Below are 21,781 nucleotides of genomic sequence, written 5' to 3' on the forward strand. Positions count from 1 at the left end.
AAGTGGTGTGTCCAGATCAGGCAGCCAATCTCCTTTCATGCATCGTTAACAAATTAGGCCTTTGGTACCAGAAGGAGGCAACACCACTTCCTGGCGCTCACTGGGGAAAGCAGGGCCCCTCTGGATCACTGCCTGGCTCCAAATGACACCCACAAACAGGTCAGAGCCGTACAAAAAAACACGCCTTAGGAAAACAGGCTCTCAATACCTGTCGGTGGATCTGATTCCATCTTTCTGCCATACTCCAGGAAGGGCTATGACTTTCATTTACTAGCACGGTTCTCAACGCTGACACCAGAATCCAGTGGGAACTTTCAAAACACACCCACACCTAGAGATAGAGGAACACTGGTGATGAAACACCTCTGGAGACTGTTTCCTCTTTAGACCGACTCCTTTTATTAAAAAAAAAAAAAAAAGTTATTGTTCTGTTTTTCCTTACATGGGAGACAGATGCATAGCCGGCCTGACATTCACTAACTTCCTGTATCTTGAGCATTTCATAGGAGAGACAGAAGTACCGGTATTGCAGTAAACCTGAGCACCTTTATGCCTATATTTTAGCTCTCCATGGTCGTTTCACAAACACTAGTATATACTGTTTGGCCAGCTCTGGAATACTCACTAAAGGTAATATAACAAATATATCATTTTCAGACTCTCCTCCTCAGCAATGCCTTCTAGTGTGATGCAGAAACAGTCCTTATGAAACATTTGTGAAAAGGAGAGCTACCCTAGGAGAAAGCACCACCCGGCTGACAAGCATTTGCCGCTTGCCCTCTATTCTCTCTCTCCCTCCATTAGACACAATGGGATTTTTTTGCCAAATTCGTATTCCAGAGGAGCCATGAAATTCCCTCAAAGTTCAACATCAGGCCTGACTTAAGATCTCTGAGGCCTCCAGCTAATATCATTCCCCTGCAGCTGCCTCGCTAAGGAGAGCTTTTGATCTGTACTATCTGGATTTCAAGCTGATATACACACAGCCTCTTTGATCTCTTATTAAGTGGCTTCTGGTCTCCTGATGCCTTTAGTCTTGCTGCACCGCGGTGTTTGGAAGTCAGTCATCATCCTACAAGCTCCACACACCAGGAGCGGGCCCCCTTCATTCACCCACTTCGCAGGCTTGAAAAGCAACCTTTAAGCCATGAGAGAATTTCCCCAGTAGCCACAATCAATCCAGTCCATGAACACACTACTAAGAATTATTTTTCAAATGAAGCAGCTTAAAATGATTTAAAGGATACAGAACTTTCCCATAGAGGGAAAGGAAGCAAATCCTCTGTGAAAAGAAATCTTCAGCCCAGTTGGCACTGGAGCTTACAGTACTTTGATGTTAATAAAAATAAATGTGGATAGGATTCAGGGATGGGCAAAGATTGAGACTTTATCAGTCCCAAGTTCCATTAAACAAAAGTGACCTTTAAATGCAGCTGTGTGGTTTGTACAGAATATATTTCCAAGAACACGGATACTGCCATTAGTAGCAGACTGACTACATTTTGCTCAGTACCGATATCTTAATCATACACGGATGAACTAGAACCAGAGCTCCTTTAAAACAAAAAAGAAGAAAAAGAAGAAGATAAAAGCAGCAACAAAAGAAAAAAACCCAAAGAACAGATACTGGTGGCCATGTTATGAGATTCCATGAGCATTAAAGTGGAACTATATCATAACTTACAATATATTACTGTCCTGTAGATCTTAGATTCTGAACCCAACTTAATAATGTTAATAATATAGGTACTACCACATGTTAAAATTATATCAATACCTATCAAATTCTATATCCCAGATTCTATAAACTAATCAGTTGGCATGAACGTAAAGATACTGGGCTTCCACAAGTTACTAAAGACTATATAATGATAGTAGCATTCACCCAAAATCTCAAATCTTGTGGCAAAATTAGAGTCCTTAATTTCTTCCATTTTTAAACTCAATCTTCTGATAAAGAAGATTAAAACTGGTGGAAAAAATAGGAATAGATTTTGGGGCACTAATATCATAGTCTCAATATAAATAGTTTATGCCCTCTCTTAACTATAAAGGTCATAAATTAATTACTGACAATATAAAGTTGAAACAAAGTTGATAGTTGTATATTGCTATCACTTAATCTGTCTATATCATGGAAAACCATTAGCAAATCCATGAATTATGCACTTACTTACACTTTATTTTTCAGGAGAAGTATCTAAACAAGGAAATTACATAAGAAGGCAACAATTTTAAGTAGTCTAAATACATGAGTCTCACAAACATTTATGTGCAAGCAGTTTGGTAAAAATGTACCAAAATTTCAAAGATAAATGCTCTTTTGATGAGCAATTCCTCTTCTAGGAAGTTATCACAAGATTTATTCGTACCTTTTTATAAAAGAGTATGACAAGGATATCCAATACAGCCTCATTTGAAATACCCACCAACTGGGTACAGGAGCTTGGTTAAATAAATTATTGTGCAACAACAATAATATACTATGCAGTCATTAAAAAGAACTAGCTAGCTCTATAAATACCACAATGAAAGAACATATAATTGAGGGGAAAAAAGCAATATGCTGAAAGCGTGTATGACATATTCCATTTATGTATTAAAAAATAAACAACCAGCAAACTACCACTTATACAATCATGTCTGTATAAAATATCTCTGGGATGATAGACAAGAAAAACAGGAGTTTTTATCTGGGAGATAAAAAATGAGGGATTATGGTCAGAGGTAGATATACTCATCACAGGATACCATTATGTACCTTTGAATTTTTATGCCCTATGTATATATTACTTATTTTTAAAGCATTTCTAATGTGCACAGAAAGTCATTCTGTTGCACATGATAAGAAAAAAGTCAACTCAAACCACATGCATGAAACGTATACACTCCCTTCATATGATGTTTAAAAATCTTTTAAGGAGAATTCCATTTAACAGAGTAGTCAGGCAGAAACTGCACACTAGGTTCTTCTCACAAATACTGAGGCATAACATATCCAAGACTCAGCAATACTGCAATTTTTTATATTCATACTATTTAAGTTTTATAACCCATTTCTTCCAAGAAAAATTCATCACTGTTAATTTTTATAGGGAGGAATATTTTCACTATTATTTTTAATCAGCCATCTTTTGCCTTTGGTCTTTCAAACAGCTTTTTAAAGTGTTACTAAGAGTATTTATATATGAATCACCTCTCAATGGCTGTGCTATTATGCTTTCTATTTTTATCTCTCTCAGTGTCTGAGATAAACCCAAAGCCTTTCAAAAATATCTGCTTTGACAAAAATTGAGTTCAGTCCCCATATCGGGAAGGGAGAGAACTGAGGAATGGGATGTGGGAGGGAGGAGAATAAATTTTACCTGCTAAATCACTGAAATTCAAAAGTATCAAGAATGGCAATATCATGGCTAATGTTCAAAAACTGGATAACGTTAAACATTTCCAGTGAATTATAATCATGAGGGGTTATTCAAAGTTCAACATAAATCAAAACACCAGAAAATATCCACTTGCGATGTTTGACTTAAAAGGTCAAATGAAGGTAAAATCCACATAGTTAAAAATTTATTTCAAGCTTTTTGGTAGGAATTAAAAATTACAGACTATCAGACTACCTAATAATTGCTTCATTACTGAACATTAGCCCACAACAAATTACTTGCACTAATTTAGGACTCAAATTTGTAATTATTTTCATTTAAAGCAATAAACACTAGCTCTTACACAGTGCATATAAGCAAACTATATTAATTTTTAATACTTACTAAACTTTCATATAAGCATTTGAAAATGAGATAGTATCTAGCAGCTTGTCTTTAAGATATGAAATTGTTCTGCAAGCTGACAAAACAGGAAGATCTGCTGCAATAAATTTATTACAGGGACTCACTGTAATAAAATACCCAAGGAAATACCACTCATAAGTAAAGAAGCAGTATGTGTGGTGGTTAAAAGCCTAGATTCTGGCAGCTGACTGCTTGAGTTCAAACTCTATTTCTGCCATATACTAGCTGTGTGAATTTGGATGAGTTAATTAACCTCTCTGTGCCTCAGGTTCCTCACTTCTAAAATGAGGATAATGATAGTACATATTTCATATGGTTCTTGTGAGGAAAACATTAAGTAATTAGAAGAGTGCCTAGCAAACAGCAGACACTCACTATATGTTAGCTATTATTGGATTTGTATTAATTATTTGGATTAATATTAGGATTAGTATCAATATGAGCATTAGTGATATTCCAAGGAATAAAGACATTACACATAAATAATGGGGAATCAAGACAAAGATAACTAGGGCACAGTATGTAATCATACCTAGAAACTGGCAAAAAACTATACTAATAAAAGTTATAACCAAATTTCTGAAGAGTTCTATATTGCTTAGAAACAGAGTACACAATTAAGCCATAATATTCATGCTTTTGACAAACTATGCACACCTCTGTTTTCTATGATATGATCTTATAAGGCATGACGTTACAGTGACCAAGGACTCTTCTAATATGGTATACTTACAGGGCCAGATTTTAACGAGCCATGACATGAAGCAATGCCTAGGCACAGTTGAGACTAACAAATATCCTACCTCCTTTCAAATCACAGCCAAAAAAGCTACAATCACTTCACCCTAAAATTTAATGAGACTAACAACCTGAATCATATTTACTAAGTCTTCCCTGTTGCTTTCTCCTCTTCCTTTCCCCCAGTTTATTTAAAATGCCTTTCATGAAAATGAATTGCCACACATTCCTCTTTGGCCATACGACTGAGCTGTAGAACTGTATATCAGATTCAGCTCTTTCATTGCAGGTACAGAGACCTGCTTATTTTCTCTGCTCAACTACACAATTTCCATCACTGGTGGATCACTGAATCCCCTATCCAGACTGCCATCCCATCGTTCCGTGGCCAATTCAAGATCCTTTATGTTCTCACTCATCTCTTCCTAAAGCTTGGCTCAATTTACGTAAAAAGCAAATTTCTGGCCAATAATCCACAAATGGGTAATTCACATATGGCTCATCAAGAGTTGGCTGCATTTTAGAGCGTAATTTTACAATTAAATTTAGACTTCACTAAACATCTACTAATTAAAAGCATCTACTTATTAATTTTCCTAATCTAACTAGTTAAAAATTGATAGAACACAAACATATTGTAGTATGGCTCCATCTTTGAGGACAATATCAAGACTTTTTGTGTTTATTTTCTAAATTAGATTATTACTAATAATACATTTCCATAATAATCTAACATTTCCCACTTCTTTCCATGTTAATTTACTTAAACCATAATAATCCTTTGAGCTAAACATTATTATCCCCATTTTATAGATGAAGAAATTCTAAAAGCACCTACAAAATATATATTGTATATAATTTTGTCAGGCTCTTGACAGAGTTCTTATTTTTCTAGAGAAAAACTCAGTAGTGAGAAAAGTGGTTAACTGAAATTAAAATACCAAAGTAGATTTTCAATCTCTTCAATACTGCTAATACAGGTCCTTTATAACCTGGAAACTCTCCCACTACACTAAAATCTTTTCACTGTGGCTAAGAAGTTTCTACAGCACTTCTTATACAAACTATTCTAAGCTTGGGAGTGAGCGTGAAGCTCTGCATCAGTCCTATTCAGATGCCTAATAAATTCATACAAGAAGCATCAAATTCAATAATAACCAGGAACGTGGCCTTTCATGGCTTCTGCTAAAACTTCACCTGGCCTTGAAAAAAATATTTCTGAACTTTAGAATTTATTACCTAATTACAACAAGAGGTGGTATAACCAATTAATTAACTTGCCCAAAACCAAATTTTAAATTGTGTTTACGTGTCATCTAAATGTCACGGGGATAACATTTCTACATACCACTGACAAATGGTGAAAACGTGCTGTGTACAACTATAAGTGTATTTAAGATTGACTTAAGAAGAACATTCAGTTTAAGACTGAATGTTTTTCCTTCCAAGATTTAGCTGTAGAAATAAATAAGCTGAGTCCTTTAATGTGAATCAAAGTAGCATTTAGAAAATGAAGTTTTTTTCTATCAGTTCTCCAATAAGCACAAAAGCAAGAAGAATATCTAACACTTCTTTTGCAGCAAAATTACTTCATATAATCTGTGCAGAAATAAACATCAGTATGTGTGATGGTGATTATGAGGAAGATGGGATAGGGGGACATCTAGAATTTTACAAATAAAAATAAAATCCAAAAAAAACCAAAGGTATGTTACAATGCATATATATATATTTTTTTAAGTGTAAAACTCAGAACTGATAAAGGAATTTTTCTCGTAAGCAGGGATTACACTGTTAAAGACTATCAAGTTTTTCTTTCCATCTTTTACTGAACTTTTTGTTTATCTTTTTAATTTCTGAAGCACTTCTCTAACATGTGCAATATTCAAAATACAAAACTTGCAGATAATGTTTTTTTAAGAGGGTAAGAGCAATCATTATGATATATTTATAAGAATGCAAAAACATATAGATTCCAATGATAATGAAAATGTAGCTGAATATCTAAAACCACATCTGAAAGTGTTTTCTAAACTAAATCCCAGTTTTCAACATGTTAACAAAAAAAACCCACTGAATATGTTCATTTAGTCCCAATTAATTTTGGCTAACCTAAACTTTATTCAATCATTCTGCAAATGTTTATCAATCACCTACTATGTGCTAGGTAATACAGCAACACTGGAGAGGGAAAAAAAAGTATCAATACGTGCCATTTGCTTTATAATTATATGCCCTAATAATTAACCAATACATAAACTTCCAGAATCTTACAGTATTAATATTTCTTGAAAAAGATATTTCCCAAAATATGCATTTTTTGGAATCAACAACTCATAATTCAATAATATTCCAAAGAGAACTTCCAATAACGAAGAGGGTTATCTGGCACAGAAATATGCCAGCAAAAATAAAATAGATATAATCTATTTCAGTAATCTTAAAGCACACTGCCAAAATATGGAATTTAATGTTCTTACATAATGCTCAAAGTATTTTTCTTTCAATCTATTCCTGATTGCCTTATTAAAAAAATTGATTTTTATATCACTTGGCATTTTATGTGCTTTGATAGAGTACATTTTGCTTTATTAAACCACAGTGTCTTTAGGCAGCACTAATGTATTAAAATATGCATCTTAAAAGTGAAGAGATTTCTTGCCAACAGTTTTAATTCCCCATGATAGTCAGATGGTCTAAAAATACTTTAACTGGTAAACTGGTATAACATATAGATGTCTTGCTGTGACCTTTCACATTGCCACCCCCAAACCAAATGCATCAGCAACTTTACGGTAGTTATAATTGGGGTACATATAAATACAGAAATATTATAGGTTCTATATTAAATATAAACTTCACCAAGAACATTTCTACTCAGTTACACTCATTGAGATTAATAGGTAAGCAAAACTATAAAAACCTTCACGTTAAGGGAAGGGAGAAGAGAGTGAGAATTGGGAATGACTGCTAATATGTATGGGGTTTCTTTTTTGGGGTGATGAAAATGTTCTTAAATTAGACTGTGGTGATGGTTGCACAACTCCAAATATACTAAAAACAACCGAACTGTATGCTTTAAATGAGTGAACTTTATGGTATGTGAAATATACCTCAATAAAGCTGGAGGAAAAAATCCTCCATATAAAAAAATTCATCAAGTTCCAGTCTCTAAAAGCATCCATGGGTATAAAACTATTCCTTCCCTTATGTCCACTTATTACATCATCTATCATTTTATTCACTAAGGGAGCTATCAATTGTAATGGTAACAACAGAAATTATAACACCCCACCTTTGGACAGTAGCATTATACATCAAATAATTCAGTTTTGCCTAAGTCAGTGGATGTCTTAAACAATTACTACTTCATATAACTATAATACAAACTAATTGCTCCAAAAAGCTCTGAACAGGCTCTTATACCTGGTAATCCAAAATGCTGAATCCCAAGCCTTTATGATCTTTTACTAGTTCAACAATCTTGACTTCAGGAGACCACAGGGCTAATTCCCCATCATCATCTTCTTCAGTATTGACATCTATATTGTGGTCAGCCTGAAATACCAAAGAACATAAATGCTTCAATACACTGTCCTTTCAAGTTTGAAAAAAACTAACGTATCAGGAATCTCATAGTTTCTTCTCAAAATGAGGATACTCTTTGGCATGCATAGTTTTTCTTTTTAATCTTTTTAAAAGGGGCATGCACTGGGGCACATATACTTTAGTATAAAACCTTCATGAAAATTCAAGCACTTAAAAAAACAAGTTGTTCATACAGTTTTTGTTTTTTTTTTTTTTACGTTCAAGTGTCTGTTTCATTCAAAGTATTAACACTGACCTCTTATACTAAAATGAGTTCTGTCATCCCAGTAGAAGCATAAAAGGAAAAATATGCAATTTAAGAAGATATGAAAACATCACACAAAATCAAAGCTTTTAAGATATTTAAGTAGCAATACCTGAATTCATAATTACAGTGAGAGACAGAGAGAAAGACACCGACACAGAGGCCAGGACAGGACAGAGAGATACCACTTCTGTTGGCTCCTAGTTTTCAAGAAAAACTTTACTAGAAAAAGAAGGTGAAAAAAAATCCAAGTCTTTGGAAATCATGTAAGTCTAAAAACAGGTAAAAATCAGAGTTGAAATAATGAAAACCTGATCTTGGAGGAAGGAGGTCAACACAACTACTCAGTACACAGATCCTCAGCTGCTTTCCCTGACTCCACACCCGCACATCCCCTATTCCAAGCTCCCTCCTTTCAGGGAAAAGAGTCACTGACGCATGGAATTCTAGGAAGCTAAACGACAGACGGTCAATGAGTCGACTACGCAGAAGGAGAATAGTTGCTCCAACCTTCTGCTTTTATACTATTTATAGTGTTGGATTATATTCATGTGATTTATCTTCCCCAAATACTCTGAACTTCTATCTGAGGCTCAAGAATTATCTTCTTTTTCTTTGTGGCCCTAACAATTAACAAAATGCCTGGCTTCTAGGCTAGAATGGTGTGGGCTGTCATAGAGTTTACCATGGTTATCCCCTCAACCCGCAACAGTGCGCAGCTTACAGTAGGCGCTCATAAATGTTTGTTCAATACATAATGAATCAATCACCCACCTTTGAGAGGCCTTCCCTTGAAACTCTTTTAAATTAAGCTATAGACTAAATAATAGTCTTTAAGAAGTCTACTTCTAAAAACTTTGAACGATCTTAGTAAATAAAATGGAAGTAAATAAAATAAAATGATGTACTTCCTATGAATATAATTTTGAGTGACCTGTATAAGAAAACCCATTTAACGGAATCAAAGCTGGCAGATGTGGCAGGCAGAGGGACCCCTCTATTATGGAAGAGTAAGGCACCATAGCTAATACAAAAACATCTTGAAATGAGGGCTGGACCCGATCTCAAACTGTCCCTGCAGGACATGGTGGATTAAATCTAAACATGGGAACGATTTCCTGGTTCTTGAATTACAGAACTTGAAATTAGTGGGAACGTTCTGGATCAATAAACATCTGTTTATATCAGTCTGATGTGAGGAACTGATAGATTTAAAAAGAAAACACATACTTTCCAATAAAAAGTAAAGTTACAATGGTAATACAATACGATTGATGTTCTACTGAGGCATTTAATACCTTTACTGATTAATAAGCATTAGAATTTTGTCTGAGCTGCTTAACAATATAGGGTCTAAGAACCTAAGATCATATTGAGATAAATGAAAAAAGACAGAAAAGAGAGCCAGGATTTTAAGAAACCACATATAATTTTAAAACCCAAGTTTATAGAAATTTCAAGGCATCCAACATATATAAGATATTATACTCCAACCAGAAATATATCACTTTGATACAATCAATTCTGCATAAATCCTGTATTTACAGAATAGAAAGCAATCAACTAATGGGCAGCAAGGATGACATTGAGCATAATTCAAAGCTGTTGTTTACCCATTGTGGTAAAGTATGACAGATGGGAGCACAGAGTCAGCAAGCGGAGTTGGTGATTTACACACCCTGTAAGATTAGATTAACGGCATTTTTATCAATAGAGGTAAGCTATCACCCACATTTAATTTTAGTAAAGATTGCAAGAATCATAAAAGTGTGGCATTTGAGTCCCTTCCTTGAAACATGTTTACCAAAGATAAGCATTAAAAAAAATTATCAATCAACAATCAATAATTTACTAAGCACTTTGTATATGTGCAGTAAAGAATAAAAACACCAAGAGATACAAAATAATTCTAAGATTTGGCCTCTGCCCACAGGAGCGGACAGTCCTCTTGGAAAAACAAACTTAATATACACTAAAGTATCTGTGACTACAGGACAGTGCTACACTCTTGTATTTTAGGAAATCACAAAAAAGGACAGGTGGACAGGAGGAGTTGAGAACAGCCACAGCTAATTTTTACTGAGCACCGTCCTTACGCAAGGCATTGTGCTAAGAACTTTGCACACATTACTTCATTTCCTTCTCTCACCACAGATGAGGTAAGTACAATAAGTATCTTCATTTTTCAGAGGAAGAAGATCAACAGAAAATCAAGTTATTTGCTCAATCATTCAAATCATTAAGTGGCAGAGGCAACATTAGGGTCTATGTACCTTGAAAATCAGACCGTAGGTAAGCAAAAGGGAAGCCCCTGTGTATCAAAACTGGTGTTAATGGAATTATAATCTAAAAGAGTCTGGAAAGGGGAAGAGTGATATAAAAGTTACAAAAACATAATTTAGAAAATCATGTGCTTAAATCTGTTTTCATAATTACAATGCTCTTTAAAAAAAAAAAAAAAAAACTACCGGGAGCACAGAAAGTGTTATTTTATTCTCTGACCTTCTGAAGGCTCTTACAGCAATTTTTACTCATTTCAAAATTGGTCATAGATCTTCATGTTTTTTAAGCTCTGAAAAAGGGAAGTCCATTAGCTATTCAATACTTACCAACATCTTAAACTTGTTAAGATGAACTGAGTTGAACTGGGAGCCAAAAGTAAGGAGCTCAGGTAATTACTAAAAAAAGGTTTTCTAAAATCAAAGTGCATGCACATTAATGTTACCAACCTTTCAAGTTACCAAAAAAAAGAGTAAAGTTTCATGACATTAAAGAATAGTAACAATTTGAAAAGCTATGCATTGTTGCCTTTGAGAGCTACTGTTGTCAAACAAAAGAGGAAGGTTTTTCCCTCCCCCTTCATATCACAATACACTCTCAGGACATCCCTGATGAAGGGGCATGCCTATGGGAACCACAGTGCGAGTATTCATTTAGTACCTCCATTTCAGGAAGAGAGGTTTCAGTGGTCCTTGGTTCATCTACAGAGGCTTCATCATCAAACAACCGTCGACAGCAAACCAAGGTAAAGGGGGGCGGCACTTCTTTAAGAAAGGAGACTGCTTCTCGTCGAGATTTCCCGTAGAGCTGCACTCCATTGACCTAGAAAGATAAGGGATAAGTCAGAATTGAGGAGGCCCCAAATGAAAAAAAAAACAAAAATCTCTTGCTTACGTCAATCTATCAAAGTGAAAACAGGATAATCGTTTTATTTTCCCTGTAAACAAAGGGCCTAAATTTAATCATTTTAGTAGTACAAAAAAACAGAAATCCCTAAAATTTATAAAAATTAAGGCTAAAGTTTTACTGAAATTGGGTGAATAAAGTATAAAATGTGCTCAGAGTACAACTATTACTGGGTATGTGATTTGCCTAATTTTTCACACCTCCCTGCTTTGTCCTTTCTATACCACAATGTTGTTATTCTCTCATCTACTCCCCATCTCTCCTTAAACACACTAAATATCAATGATAGCCTTCTTAAGACCGCTTCCTTTTGCTTTTCATTTTGTAAGCATATCAATAGAGATATTAACACTAATTTTTAAGGCTGTTAAAAACTGCTCAACTTACAATGTGTAGGTAACAAAATCTAGGATACTTGGCCGTCAAAATTTAGCATCAGTTCACAATTTTCTTTCACATCCCATAAACTCTTAATACCATCCTAGAAAAATCACCTCTGTAGAAAAGAAATACACATAACTTTGCCTCAGATCCATTCTTACATACTCTGCTGACACAGCCATCAAGTGTAAGAAGTGTGTCAGATTTTCAAATTGTTTTATACAAGGTTCCCACATGTTTAGAAAAACAAAAAGATAATCAACTATTCCTTATTAACGATTAATGCTTATCACCAAAAGATTATCTAAATTTCATATTATATATAGTGCATAGTAACAATTCTTTGCACCAAAGATGATTTAGAAACATGTCTATTCTAATTTTTTATATATATGACTTTAGCTCAAGGAGCTCTCTCATCTGTCTGCCACTCCCAAAAAGCTGAGGCATAAACACAATCCAGGCAACATATAATCTTTTCACTTCTGACTCCTACCTTCCCGGCAGGGTTCAGCAGCATTATTCGTTTTAAAAGTATTTCCGGTCTGGCCTTAATTTCTGACAGGTGCAATGCTAATGTCCAGACAACTGGCAGGGTTGACTTTCCTGGGAGGAACGTTTCCACTAAATCTGTCAAAATTGCTCAGAGAATAAGAGCACAGTGGGTTTTTGGAAGCATCCCATCAACAGTGGTCTGAGCCCAGAGTCATTCATCCCTTGGAACCACTCTCACCTGTAACATACCCAGCACTTAGCCATCAGACCAGACATAATCTGCCTGCCTTTTAATTATTTACAAAGAAATCACCACATAGTAAAGAGGCCCACATGTGTTTCAGGGAGCTAGTCCTAAAAAGTAAACATTGTCTCCCAGGACTTTATGACTGAGGAAGGGGTCCAGCAGATAGCAAGTTCAGCAGCACATGAAAGGTTCTTCCTGGAAGAACTGCAAGTCAATCTTCACACAAAAATGGGGAGGGAGGTACTTGCCACTGGTCACACCATGTCCATGGTGCCAACCAGTGCCATGAGCACAGAAAGTTCTAAAATCAACCAAATGGGGAGTGACATACTGAAAATAAAGCAAGCGGATAGATACAATCAAAGCAGGAATGCTACTCATGCACAAGTATTTTAGCTTCTGTTTCACATTACTTCAACAAATTTGAAAATCACTTTTCAGGTTTTTATCTCGGTGTACATTTAAATATTTATTTAGCTCATTATTTATTCATTTGAATTGTCTCCAATTATTATAGCAATGCCTGGTAGTCCTCCTCACCACTCTATATGGCTAAAGGGATTGGTCACATTTCCCATTAGCAACTCCTATCTAAGGGGATTTATGGCTGCTGTAAATAGCTGCTCTGGGCTGAGACTTGGCACAATGTTCTAACCCTGAAGCATATTTGTGTTCCTAGTTTTAAGCTCTAAGGAGTACATTAGACAGACAGACAGACAGACAGACACACACACACACACACACACACATACAGTTCAGGAGTTTATTTGGCTAACTTTACAGAGACTTTTTAATTTCTGTATTCAGTTGCTCAGAAGCAGTCAATTTTTTTTTAACATCTTTATTGGAATATAATTGCTTTACATTGTTGTGTTAGTTTCTGCTGTATAACAAAGTGAATCAGCTATGCGTATACATATATCCCCATATCCCCTCCCACTTGCGTCTCCCTCCCTCCCTCCCTATGCCACCCCTCTAGGTGGTCACAAAGCACCATGCTGATCTCCCTGTGCTATGTGGCTGGAAGAAGCCAATTTTTATTTTAGAGTTCACAATATTTTTCTAGACTCTTCAAACCTCTTAAGTACTGTCAAGTCTCAATTATTCAGACTTTGTGACTAGAAAACTCATACACATGTATTCATCTGCAAAGTACATAATACTGGACAAGTATTGTCCCACTACTTCATTCAATCCCCATTCAATTCTATCCTATAAAGGTTGCTTATGTCTTTTCATGATGGTCATGTTGCCAGTATCTCACAGTGAGATAATGTGTAAAGCATTATCTTTACATGGACAATATTCCATTAGATCCTCACAAACATAGAGTGAATAGTAAGAGTAAATAGGCATTTACTGATGAAGAAAATGATTCTCAAAAAAAGTGACATGCTAGGACATACAGTTCAGCTGTGGCAAACTCAGAACCAAAAGCAGCTCTGACTTGCAAACCTGTGCTTCTTTCCCTATCCCAAGTTCTTTCACTAGAAATCTATACTTGTGAATTCAACCAGTCTTCATGCTACCTCATTACATCGCATTCTATTACAAGGGAGAAGGCCCATGGAATTCCAATCTCGGCTAAGGCACAAAGGACTCAGTTGATGGCTGAGATCACCTACACTTGCTCTACTCAGATCCAGCCAACATTTCTTTATCACCTACCAGGTACCAGTAGTGAATTATACTTAATGCTACTGAGTTGTAGACTAAAAATGCTTTAAATGATACAGTTTATGTTTATTTACCACAAAAAAGTAAACTAAACTGGTTTTTACTCATATTTCCATATCTCTCAAATAAATATATCTCATTTCTCAATACGTAATAGCTACATGTTATGGCAATGTTTTCCAAATGGTCTCCAATCTGCAGATTATCATGTGTGACACCACAAAGTTATGTCATATACTCTGCAAATAAGAAGAGAAAGACATGATTCGGCACCAAAAAACCCGTAAGTGACAGTGTAAATTCTAGGGCATTAATCCACAATAAGCATTCCAGTATCATTACTTGAACACCTCTAAAAATAAGCCATTTACTACATCTTAAAACAGGACCTGGCCTCCCATGCTTATGATAAAATTTGCCAATAGTCACAGCATTTTTCTCTCCGACCTCAAAATTCAACTCGGAATTCTCAACATACTCCTCCAGGTGACTGAACGCTACTTAAAAAACCCAACAAGAAACCTATTTGCTATTCTTGCCATCCCACTTTAAGCAAATATAAATTTTAGAAAGAAATCTCTACTTCAAGGCCCATGGGATTCTAATCTTGGCTCAAGCAACTAGGTTGACTCTATTAAACCCAACCTAGGACTTCCTGTGGATCTAAACTTGAGAGAACCCTCTTCTACACAGCCTTCTCAAAGTTTGACCATTCCGTGTATCATTTTTAGAAGCTTAGAAAGTAGTGTGATGTATTGAAAAACCAGTGAAATGGGAGTTAGAAAACATGAACTAAAGTCATCACTCTACCAGTGTATAAAGTTAGGGGAAATCAATGCCTTGTTTTCGTATCTGTAAAGTTAAGGGTTGTTGCTTGGTTTGTCTGCTGTGTTGGCTATAGAACTTTCCAATCTAACAAAATCTCTCAAGGCAGTCATGTCACAGCAGAAGTGCTCTAGAATTGCTCTGACTGCAGAGAGGCTGAGAAGCCTGAGTGAGCCCGGTAGAGGCTGCCATCATGGCGGGGAGGGAGTCCCAAGGAGACAATCTGAATGTTAGTCAGTAACACATAAGCCTGAGGTTATCCAGCTCTAATCCTTACTAGAAATAACCAACAAAACCTGCAAATAAATATGACTACATGTTCCGAACAAGGGTCAGGGGTTAGATTCTTAAAAAGAATTTTGAAGAAAAAAATACTAATTATGATATCAAACTAAAACAGGACATTAGCTTCTTTCTCAGTTAATCATTTAAATAAGCACTCAAAAGGACATCTCAGGAGTCCCAAAAGATGGGGAAAATGAACTGAAAGTACGTTATCTACTTCACTTATCATTACATAAGTTGTTAGTATTTTTCCTCATCTTTATTTTTCCCAGTTTTACTGAAATATAATTGACATATAACATGTAAAAGTTTAAGGTGTACAGTGTGATGATTTGATATATATATTGTGAAATCATTACCACAATGAGGTTAGTTAACACTTCTATCACCTCACATAGTTACCATAGTTTGTGTGTGTGTGTGTCTGTTTATGTGTGTGGTAAGAACACTTAAGATCTACTCTTTCAGCAACTTTCAAGTACACAACACAGTTTTGTTAAGTACAGTCACCAATTATTTTCCAATATAAGTAGCTCACATTTCATTGGTATTGATGATGTAACTCTGTGGATTTCTGGTGAGAACACATTCTCCTACAACTTAAAAATTCCTGCCCTGTGTCTTTTTCCCCTCAAAAATTTTACCTCAAGAAGCTCATCTTCTGGCTGTAGGAGGTTCAGTGTATCAAGAGGACCACCTGGAGCAATCGAAGAGATATAATGGTGCCCATCAAAGGAATCCACCTCCATACCAAGCCTCAGAGTGTGAATGGGCAGCAGCTGCAACAAAACACAGAACAGTAATATAAACACAACAAGGACACATCTGGCTGTTAATCCTCTATCAAGTATTTTTTTGACACAGAAGCCCCATCCCCTGAATCAGATCACCAAAATCCCAAAAGAGACAATAAGGGGAAAACTAGCCTCAAGTAAAACATGAAGTCATTTGTCATCTTGTTCTCACTCTTGTCCACTCAGATTCCTTGGGAATGGAGAGACAGACGTACAAAGTCTCCAGTTCTAAGCTCCAAACTTCCTATAGTTCCCAGTATGTATTCTGTGTTTCACTTTTCTGCAGGGCTTCCCATCCCTCAGGACATCTAGTTCCTTTATATTACCTAAGTTTCACTCACACTTCAATACTAAAGCAGTATCACTTCCAGGAAGCCCTTCCTGATATCTGAGCTAATCTGCTTCCATCTGGGGTCCAATATCACACTGTACATATCCCCATCACAGCTCACAATACACTGCTTTTAAAATTCCTATTTTCTGGGTTTCCCTGGTGGTGCAGTGGTTGGGAGTCCGCCTGCCGATGCAGGGGACACGGGTTCGTGGCCCAGTCCGGAAGATCCCACATGCCGCGGAGCGGCTGGGCCCATAAGCCATGGCCGCTGGACCTGCGCGTCCGGAGCCTGTGCTCCTCAACGGGAGAGGCCACAACAGTGAGAGGACCGCGTACCACACACACACACACAAAAATTCCTATTTTCTTAACTGCCCCCCGACTGCTTGACGGTATGTTTTCTCTCTATAGCCTCAGGCCCTAAATAGTACCCAGCATCTGAACACGGGCTCATTACATGTTATCTGAACTAATCCATGAAAGATGGTACCTCTTTCAAGATGTCTTTTTCCATCTCACCAGCTTAAGAGAGAACAATTTCTGATTTGGGGGAGGTATGGGTGTATAATAAGAAAGGCAATCATTATTCCACTCTAGGATTGGTTCTGTTGACTTAGAAGGATTCATATAGGTTCAGGTATGAGCCAAGCATTAAGAAATTCCAGCCAATGTCAAGGTAAAAAGATGAGTGTCTTAGTGTTGTTGGCTCTAAAAGTCAAAGGCGTTCACCAAACTCCATTCCCCTGATTTTCAAAATTGGAATTAATGATTTCTCATTGTGGTATAAACTCAAACATGGTAAATGATACTACAATAGTCTGTTTATCCAAAATACCAGGCCCATCTCTAACTGTATATTTGCTAAGGAGAAAACCCTACACAAGGTGGCAATGCATCCACAACATGGCTCTTTCCCTATTTCCTTTCCTCTGCGATCACTTATCCTGGAGCTTATCACCTCCCCTTAGTCATCTGCTCTGAGCCCTCAGAGTTCCACAGGCCTTGCTTCAGACACCACCTGGGGCTCATTTCCATCCCACTCCAGACAAATAGACAAATGTGAAGTGGCAAGGCATCCAGCTGACTAAGGCCTCAATGGCTTAAAACAGGCAGGAGGGATTCCCGGCCTTGGGCTAATTTTCTGAAAAGTAAGTGCTCTTGACCACCAAGCACTTCAGGATCTACAGCCATCTCTGGCAATAAGATATTCTAGCAACGCGAGGGTAAGACTGCTTTTACTCTTGTTGCCTCTCTGTGATCTCTTTATTTCTCACTGTTGCCACCTCATTCTGTTTAGTCATTGTACCAAATCCTGTATATCAAGCTAGGAGACATTAGGGTCAGTTTCTTTAGCACTAAAAGGTGAATAAAAACTCTGAGAAATGTTTCTGTAGTAACACTTTACCCATCCATCTCTGCCAACTCTCTTCCTTCCTTTGTTTATGAGCCAAACACTAGGGCAGGGAGTGGTCCGTGGGTCCACCTGTGGGTCATCCCCAGTGCTGTGCTAAAGTATGCTTGCAAGAGCAGATTTTTCAATTTTCAGGAATTCTGCAAGCCAGTTGTTAATGACAGCCATTATTAAATATGAAATTATAAGATTACAATTAAATAAATAATATTAAAAATAAATGTAGTGGGCTTCCCTGGTGGCGCGGTGGTTGAGAGTCCACCTGCCGATGCAGGGGACATGGGTTTGTGCCCTGGTCCGGGAAGATCCCACATGCCGTGGAGCGGCTGGGCCCGTGAGCCATGGCCGCTGAGCCTGCGCGTCCGGAGCCTGTGCTCCGCTACGGGAGAGGCCACAACAGTGAGAGGCCCGCGTTTCACAAAAAATAATAATAATAATAAAAAAATAAATGTAGTAAGTACCGAAAATCCATCACTTCCTAATTATTTTGACCGCATTTTATCTATGTTCTTGAAGTGACTTTTATCTGTTATACATGTATGGTGGAAACACTCTCTATCTAAGAATTTAGGGAATACCAAAGGGATGAACAACTGAAAAAGACAGATGAAATGGTTGATTTGTCTAGCGCTAAATGCAGGTAGGTCAGGTAACAATATAGTCCTGCTCCCATGGAGAAACCTGCATCAATGAAGTGCAACTGTGAATCATTACCTAACTCAGTGTTCACTGCTGTCATTTTGGTTGCTTGAAATCTGCCACGGTGGAACTATTTATACCACAGGTATTGGTAAATGCTACAAATTAGGGTTGCCTTTTTTTCTTTTTTTTGAGGGCTAGACATTTCCCAGCATATCACTGATCTACAATCTAGTTTGGACATGATACCCAGCATATATTTATAGAGTGTAAAACTATGTGCAAGGATTTGAGCTTTGGGCTGGAATTACAGGATGAAAAAAAGAAACAGTTTCTACCCTCCGGAAGTAACATCTAGGATGGAAGACAGACAATATAAACAAGCAAGAGAGCGAGAAGAGACAAGCAAAACAAGTAAGCCAATAAACAATGCACCAACAAACAAGTGAAAGATAAACCCCAAGTTACCAACTGTGATAAGTGCTATGAAGGAGCTAATCAGGGTCAGGACATCAGACACAACTGTGGAGGCTGTTTGAAAAGTTGGTCAGAGTAGGTTTCACAGAGATGGGGACATTTAAGGTGAGAACATATATATATGGAATATAAAAGAAAAAAACATGGTCATGAAGAACGTAGGGGCAACACGGGAATAAAGATGCAGACCTACTAGAGAATGGACTTGAGGATACAGGGAGGGGGAAGGGTAAGCTGGGACGAAGTGAGAGAGTGGCATGGACATATATACACTACCAAATGTAAAATAGATAGCTAGTGGGAAGCAGCCGCATAGCACAGGGAGATCAGCTCGGTGCTTTGTGACCACCTAGAGGGGTGGGATAGGGAGGGTGGGAGGGAGGGAGACGCAAGAGGGAAGAGATATGGAAACATATGTATAAGTGATTCACTTTGTTATAAAGCAGAAAGTAACACACCATTGTAAAGCAATTATACTCCAATAGGGCTCCCCTGGTGGCGCAGTGGTTGAGAATCCGCCTGCTAATGCAGGGGACACGGGTTCGAGCCCTGGTCTGGGAAGATCCCACATACCATGGAGCAACTAGGCCCGTGAGCCACAACTACTGAGCCTGCGCGTCTGGAGCCTGTGCCCCGCAACAAGAGAGGCCGTGATAGTGAGAGGCCCGCGCACCGCGATGAAGAGTGGCGCCCGCTTGCCACAACTAGAGAAAGCCCTCGCACAGAAATGAAGACCCAACACAGCCAAAAATAAATAAGTAAATAAATAAAAAGCCAAGTATTTGAAGCCCTTTAAAAAAAATTATACTCCAATAAAGATGTTAAAAAAAGATGCAGATGGAAAATAAGCATATGAAAAATAATAATTAAAATTTTTTTTTTAATTAAGGGGAAAAAGTTCATCTCAACTGATATAAAGTGAACAAAGATAAAAAAAAAAAAGAATGAGTCAGCCCTACAAAGAGCCTGCTTGGGGACTGCTTGTGGGAGGTTAGTGAAAAAAGTAATTGCAAAATTTTTGGTTTGAGCAACTGAGTAGATGGTAGCAATTTCTGCATCGAAATAAGTGCCCAAATTAAAAGACATTGCTGTACACACAATTTGCTACTTACATAATAGCATGTCCTCATAAAAAAATAAAAGGATTAAGGAGGGAACTGATTCCAGTCTCCCCTGCCAGCCCCTTACTAATCAATCCTGCTCTGTTCCCCACATCTATGGAACAGCTGATGTCAGGAACAGGTTGGAGCACTGAAGAGCAGCAGAGGCTCACCCATGGAATCCCTTGCCCACCAGATACAGGATGCCCTTCTAGGCTATTCCCCCCGATATCTAAAACACCACATACTCCCTAGAAATGTGCGCCATGAACGGAACACATATGCCCCATCTTCAATCACACTGAACAAATAAACCAGAAATGATGTTTACAAAATCTGTCAATCTAAAAGACGCCTACCTAATATTCATTCTGCATCTAAATCTGAATACAGCTGGGTTTCTGAGACTTCATGTTACATGGCTGCAGGTTTCTCTGTGGGAGCAGGACTGTTTAATTACCTGTCCCAGCTGCATTTTGCAACTAAGCAAATCAACCGTTTCATCTGTCTCTTTCGGTTTTCCACCCTTTCGGAATTCTGAGAGCAGAAAGGGCTAAAATCACAGGAGTGGGTGCAACAGACAGATGATTGATGCCTTCACACACAGAGCACGTTATGCTTTTAGATGCTTATTCAATATGCTTTGCAAGGGGTCCTATTTAAATCTACAAAGTTAATGAGAAGCGGGATTTTCATGATCCTGATGTGACAAGTAAAGGATACAAGGAAATATATCCAAGGAAAGTGTGACCACTGTGTGATTTACTATCAGCACTAAAATGATGAAGATCAAATGAGATCAAGAAAGCTAGAGGAGGACTTCCCTGACAGCACAGTGGTTAAAAATCTGCCTGCCAATGCAGGCAACACAGGTTCGAGCCCTGGTTCGGGAAGATCCCACATGCCGTGGAGCAACTAAGCCCGAGCGCCACAACTACTGAAGCCCATGCACCTAGAGCCCGTGCTCTGCAATGAGAGGCCACTGCAATGAGAAGCACGCACAGTGCAAGGAAGAGTAGCCCTCGTTCGCCACAACTAGAGAGGGCCCACATGCAGCAACAAAGACTCAACGCAGCCAAAATAAATAAATTTATTCATTTATTTTTTTAAAAAATAAAGAACGCTAGAGGCCTTGAACCTATGAGTGGAGAGACCTGTCAGGAAACAAGCTGCAGCTCATTCATTTCACTAGAAGCTCTACTTTTAGGTCCCTCAAACAAGATATCAAAACGCTCAAGTAGGAATATAAATGATGTTGCTCCGGGGGAAAAAAAACTTCCGGAGAGGAATAGCTATGTCAGTGGGAATGGGGAGGATGCTTCCAAAAAATCTGAACAAAATATAAAACACAGCAGAAAGAACCCTATAACTGGTTCTTAAAACACACACACACACACACACACACACACACACACACACACACACACACACACACACACATATCCTCTCTGTCTCTCTCTCTCTGTCAATGGAGATATTAAATAATCATTTAAGTTTAAAGATTAGGTACAAAGAGTTACTACATTTACCACAAATAAAAAACAAACT

The 21,781-nt window shown here is 37.5% G+C and overlaps 1 protein-coding gene across 8 annotated transcripts in view; it reads right to left on the bottom strand.

Moving 5' to 3' along the window:
• The window catches only part of PATJ (PATJ crumbs cell polarity complex component), a 359,130-nt gene that overhangs the window by 263,475 nt on the left and 73,874 nt on the right, over window positions 1–21,781 (bottom strand). For 5 of the 8 annotated variants that reach the window (XM_033865626.2, XM_033865620.2, XM_019942350.3 and 2 more), the window contains exons 15-17: window positions 16,123–16,257; window positions 11,323–11,484; window positions 7,956–8,087 (exon numbers count right to left, since the gene is read on the bottom strand). In XM_033865626.2, the coding sequence (XP_033721517.1) occupies window positions 7,956–8,087; window positions 11,323–11,484; window positions 16,123–16,257 (429 nt within the window). Of the gene's footprint in view, window positions 1–208; window positions 332–7,955; window positions 8,088–11,322; window positions 11,485–16,122; window positions 16,258–21,781 lie in introns of all 8 variants that reach the window. The other 3 variants (XM_073789059.1, XM_073789054.1, XM_073789049.1) reach the window with 1 other exon arrangement.

Source organism: Tursiops truncatus, chromosome 1 (genome assembly GCF_011762595.2).
Source record: "Tursiops truncatus isolate mTurTru1 chromosome 1, mTurTru1.mat.Y, whole genome shotgun sequence".
Lineage (NCBI taxonomy): Eukaryota > Metazoa > Chordata > Mammalia > Artiodactyla > Delphinidae > Tursiops > Tursiops truncatus.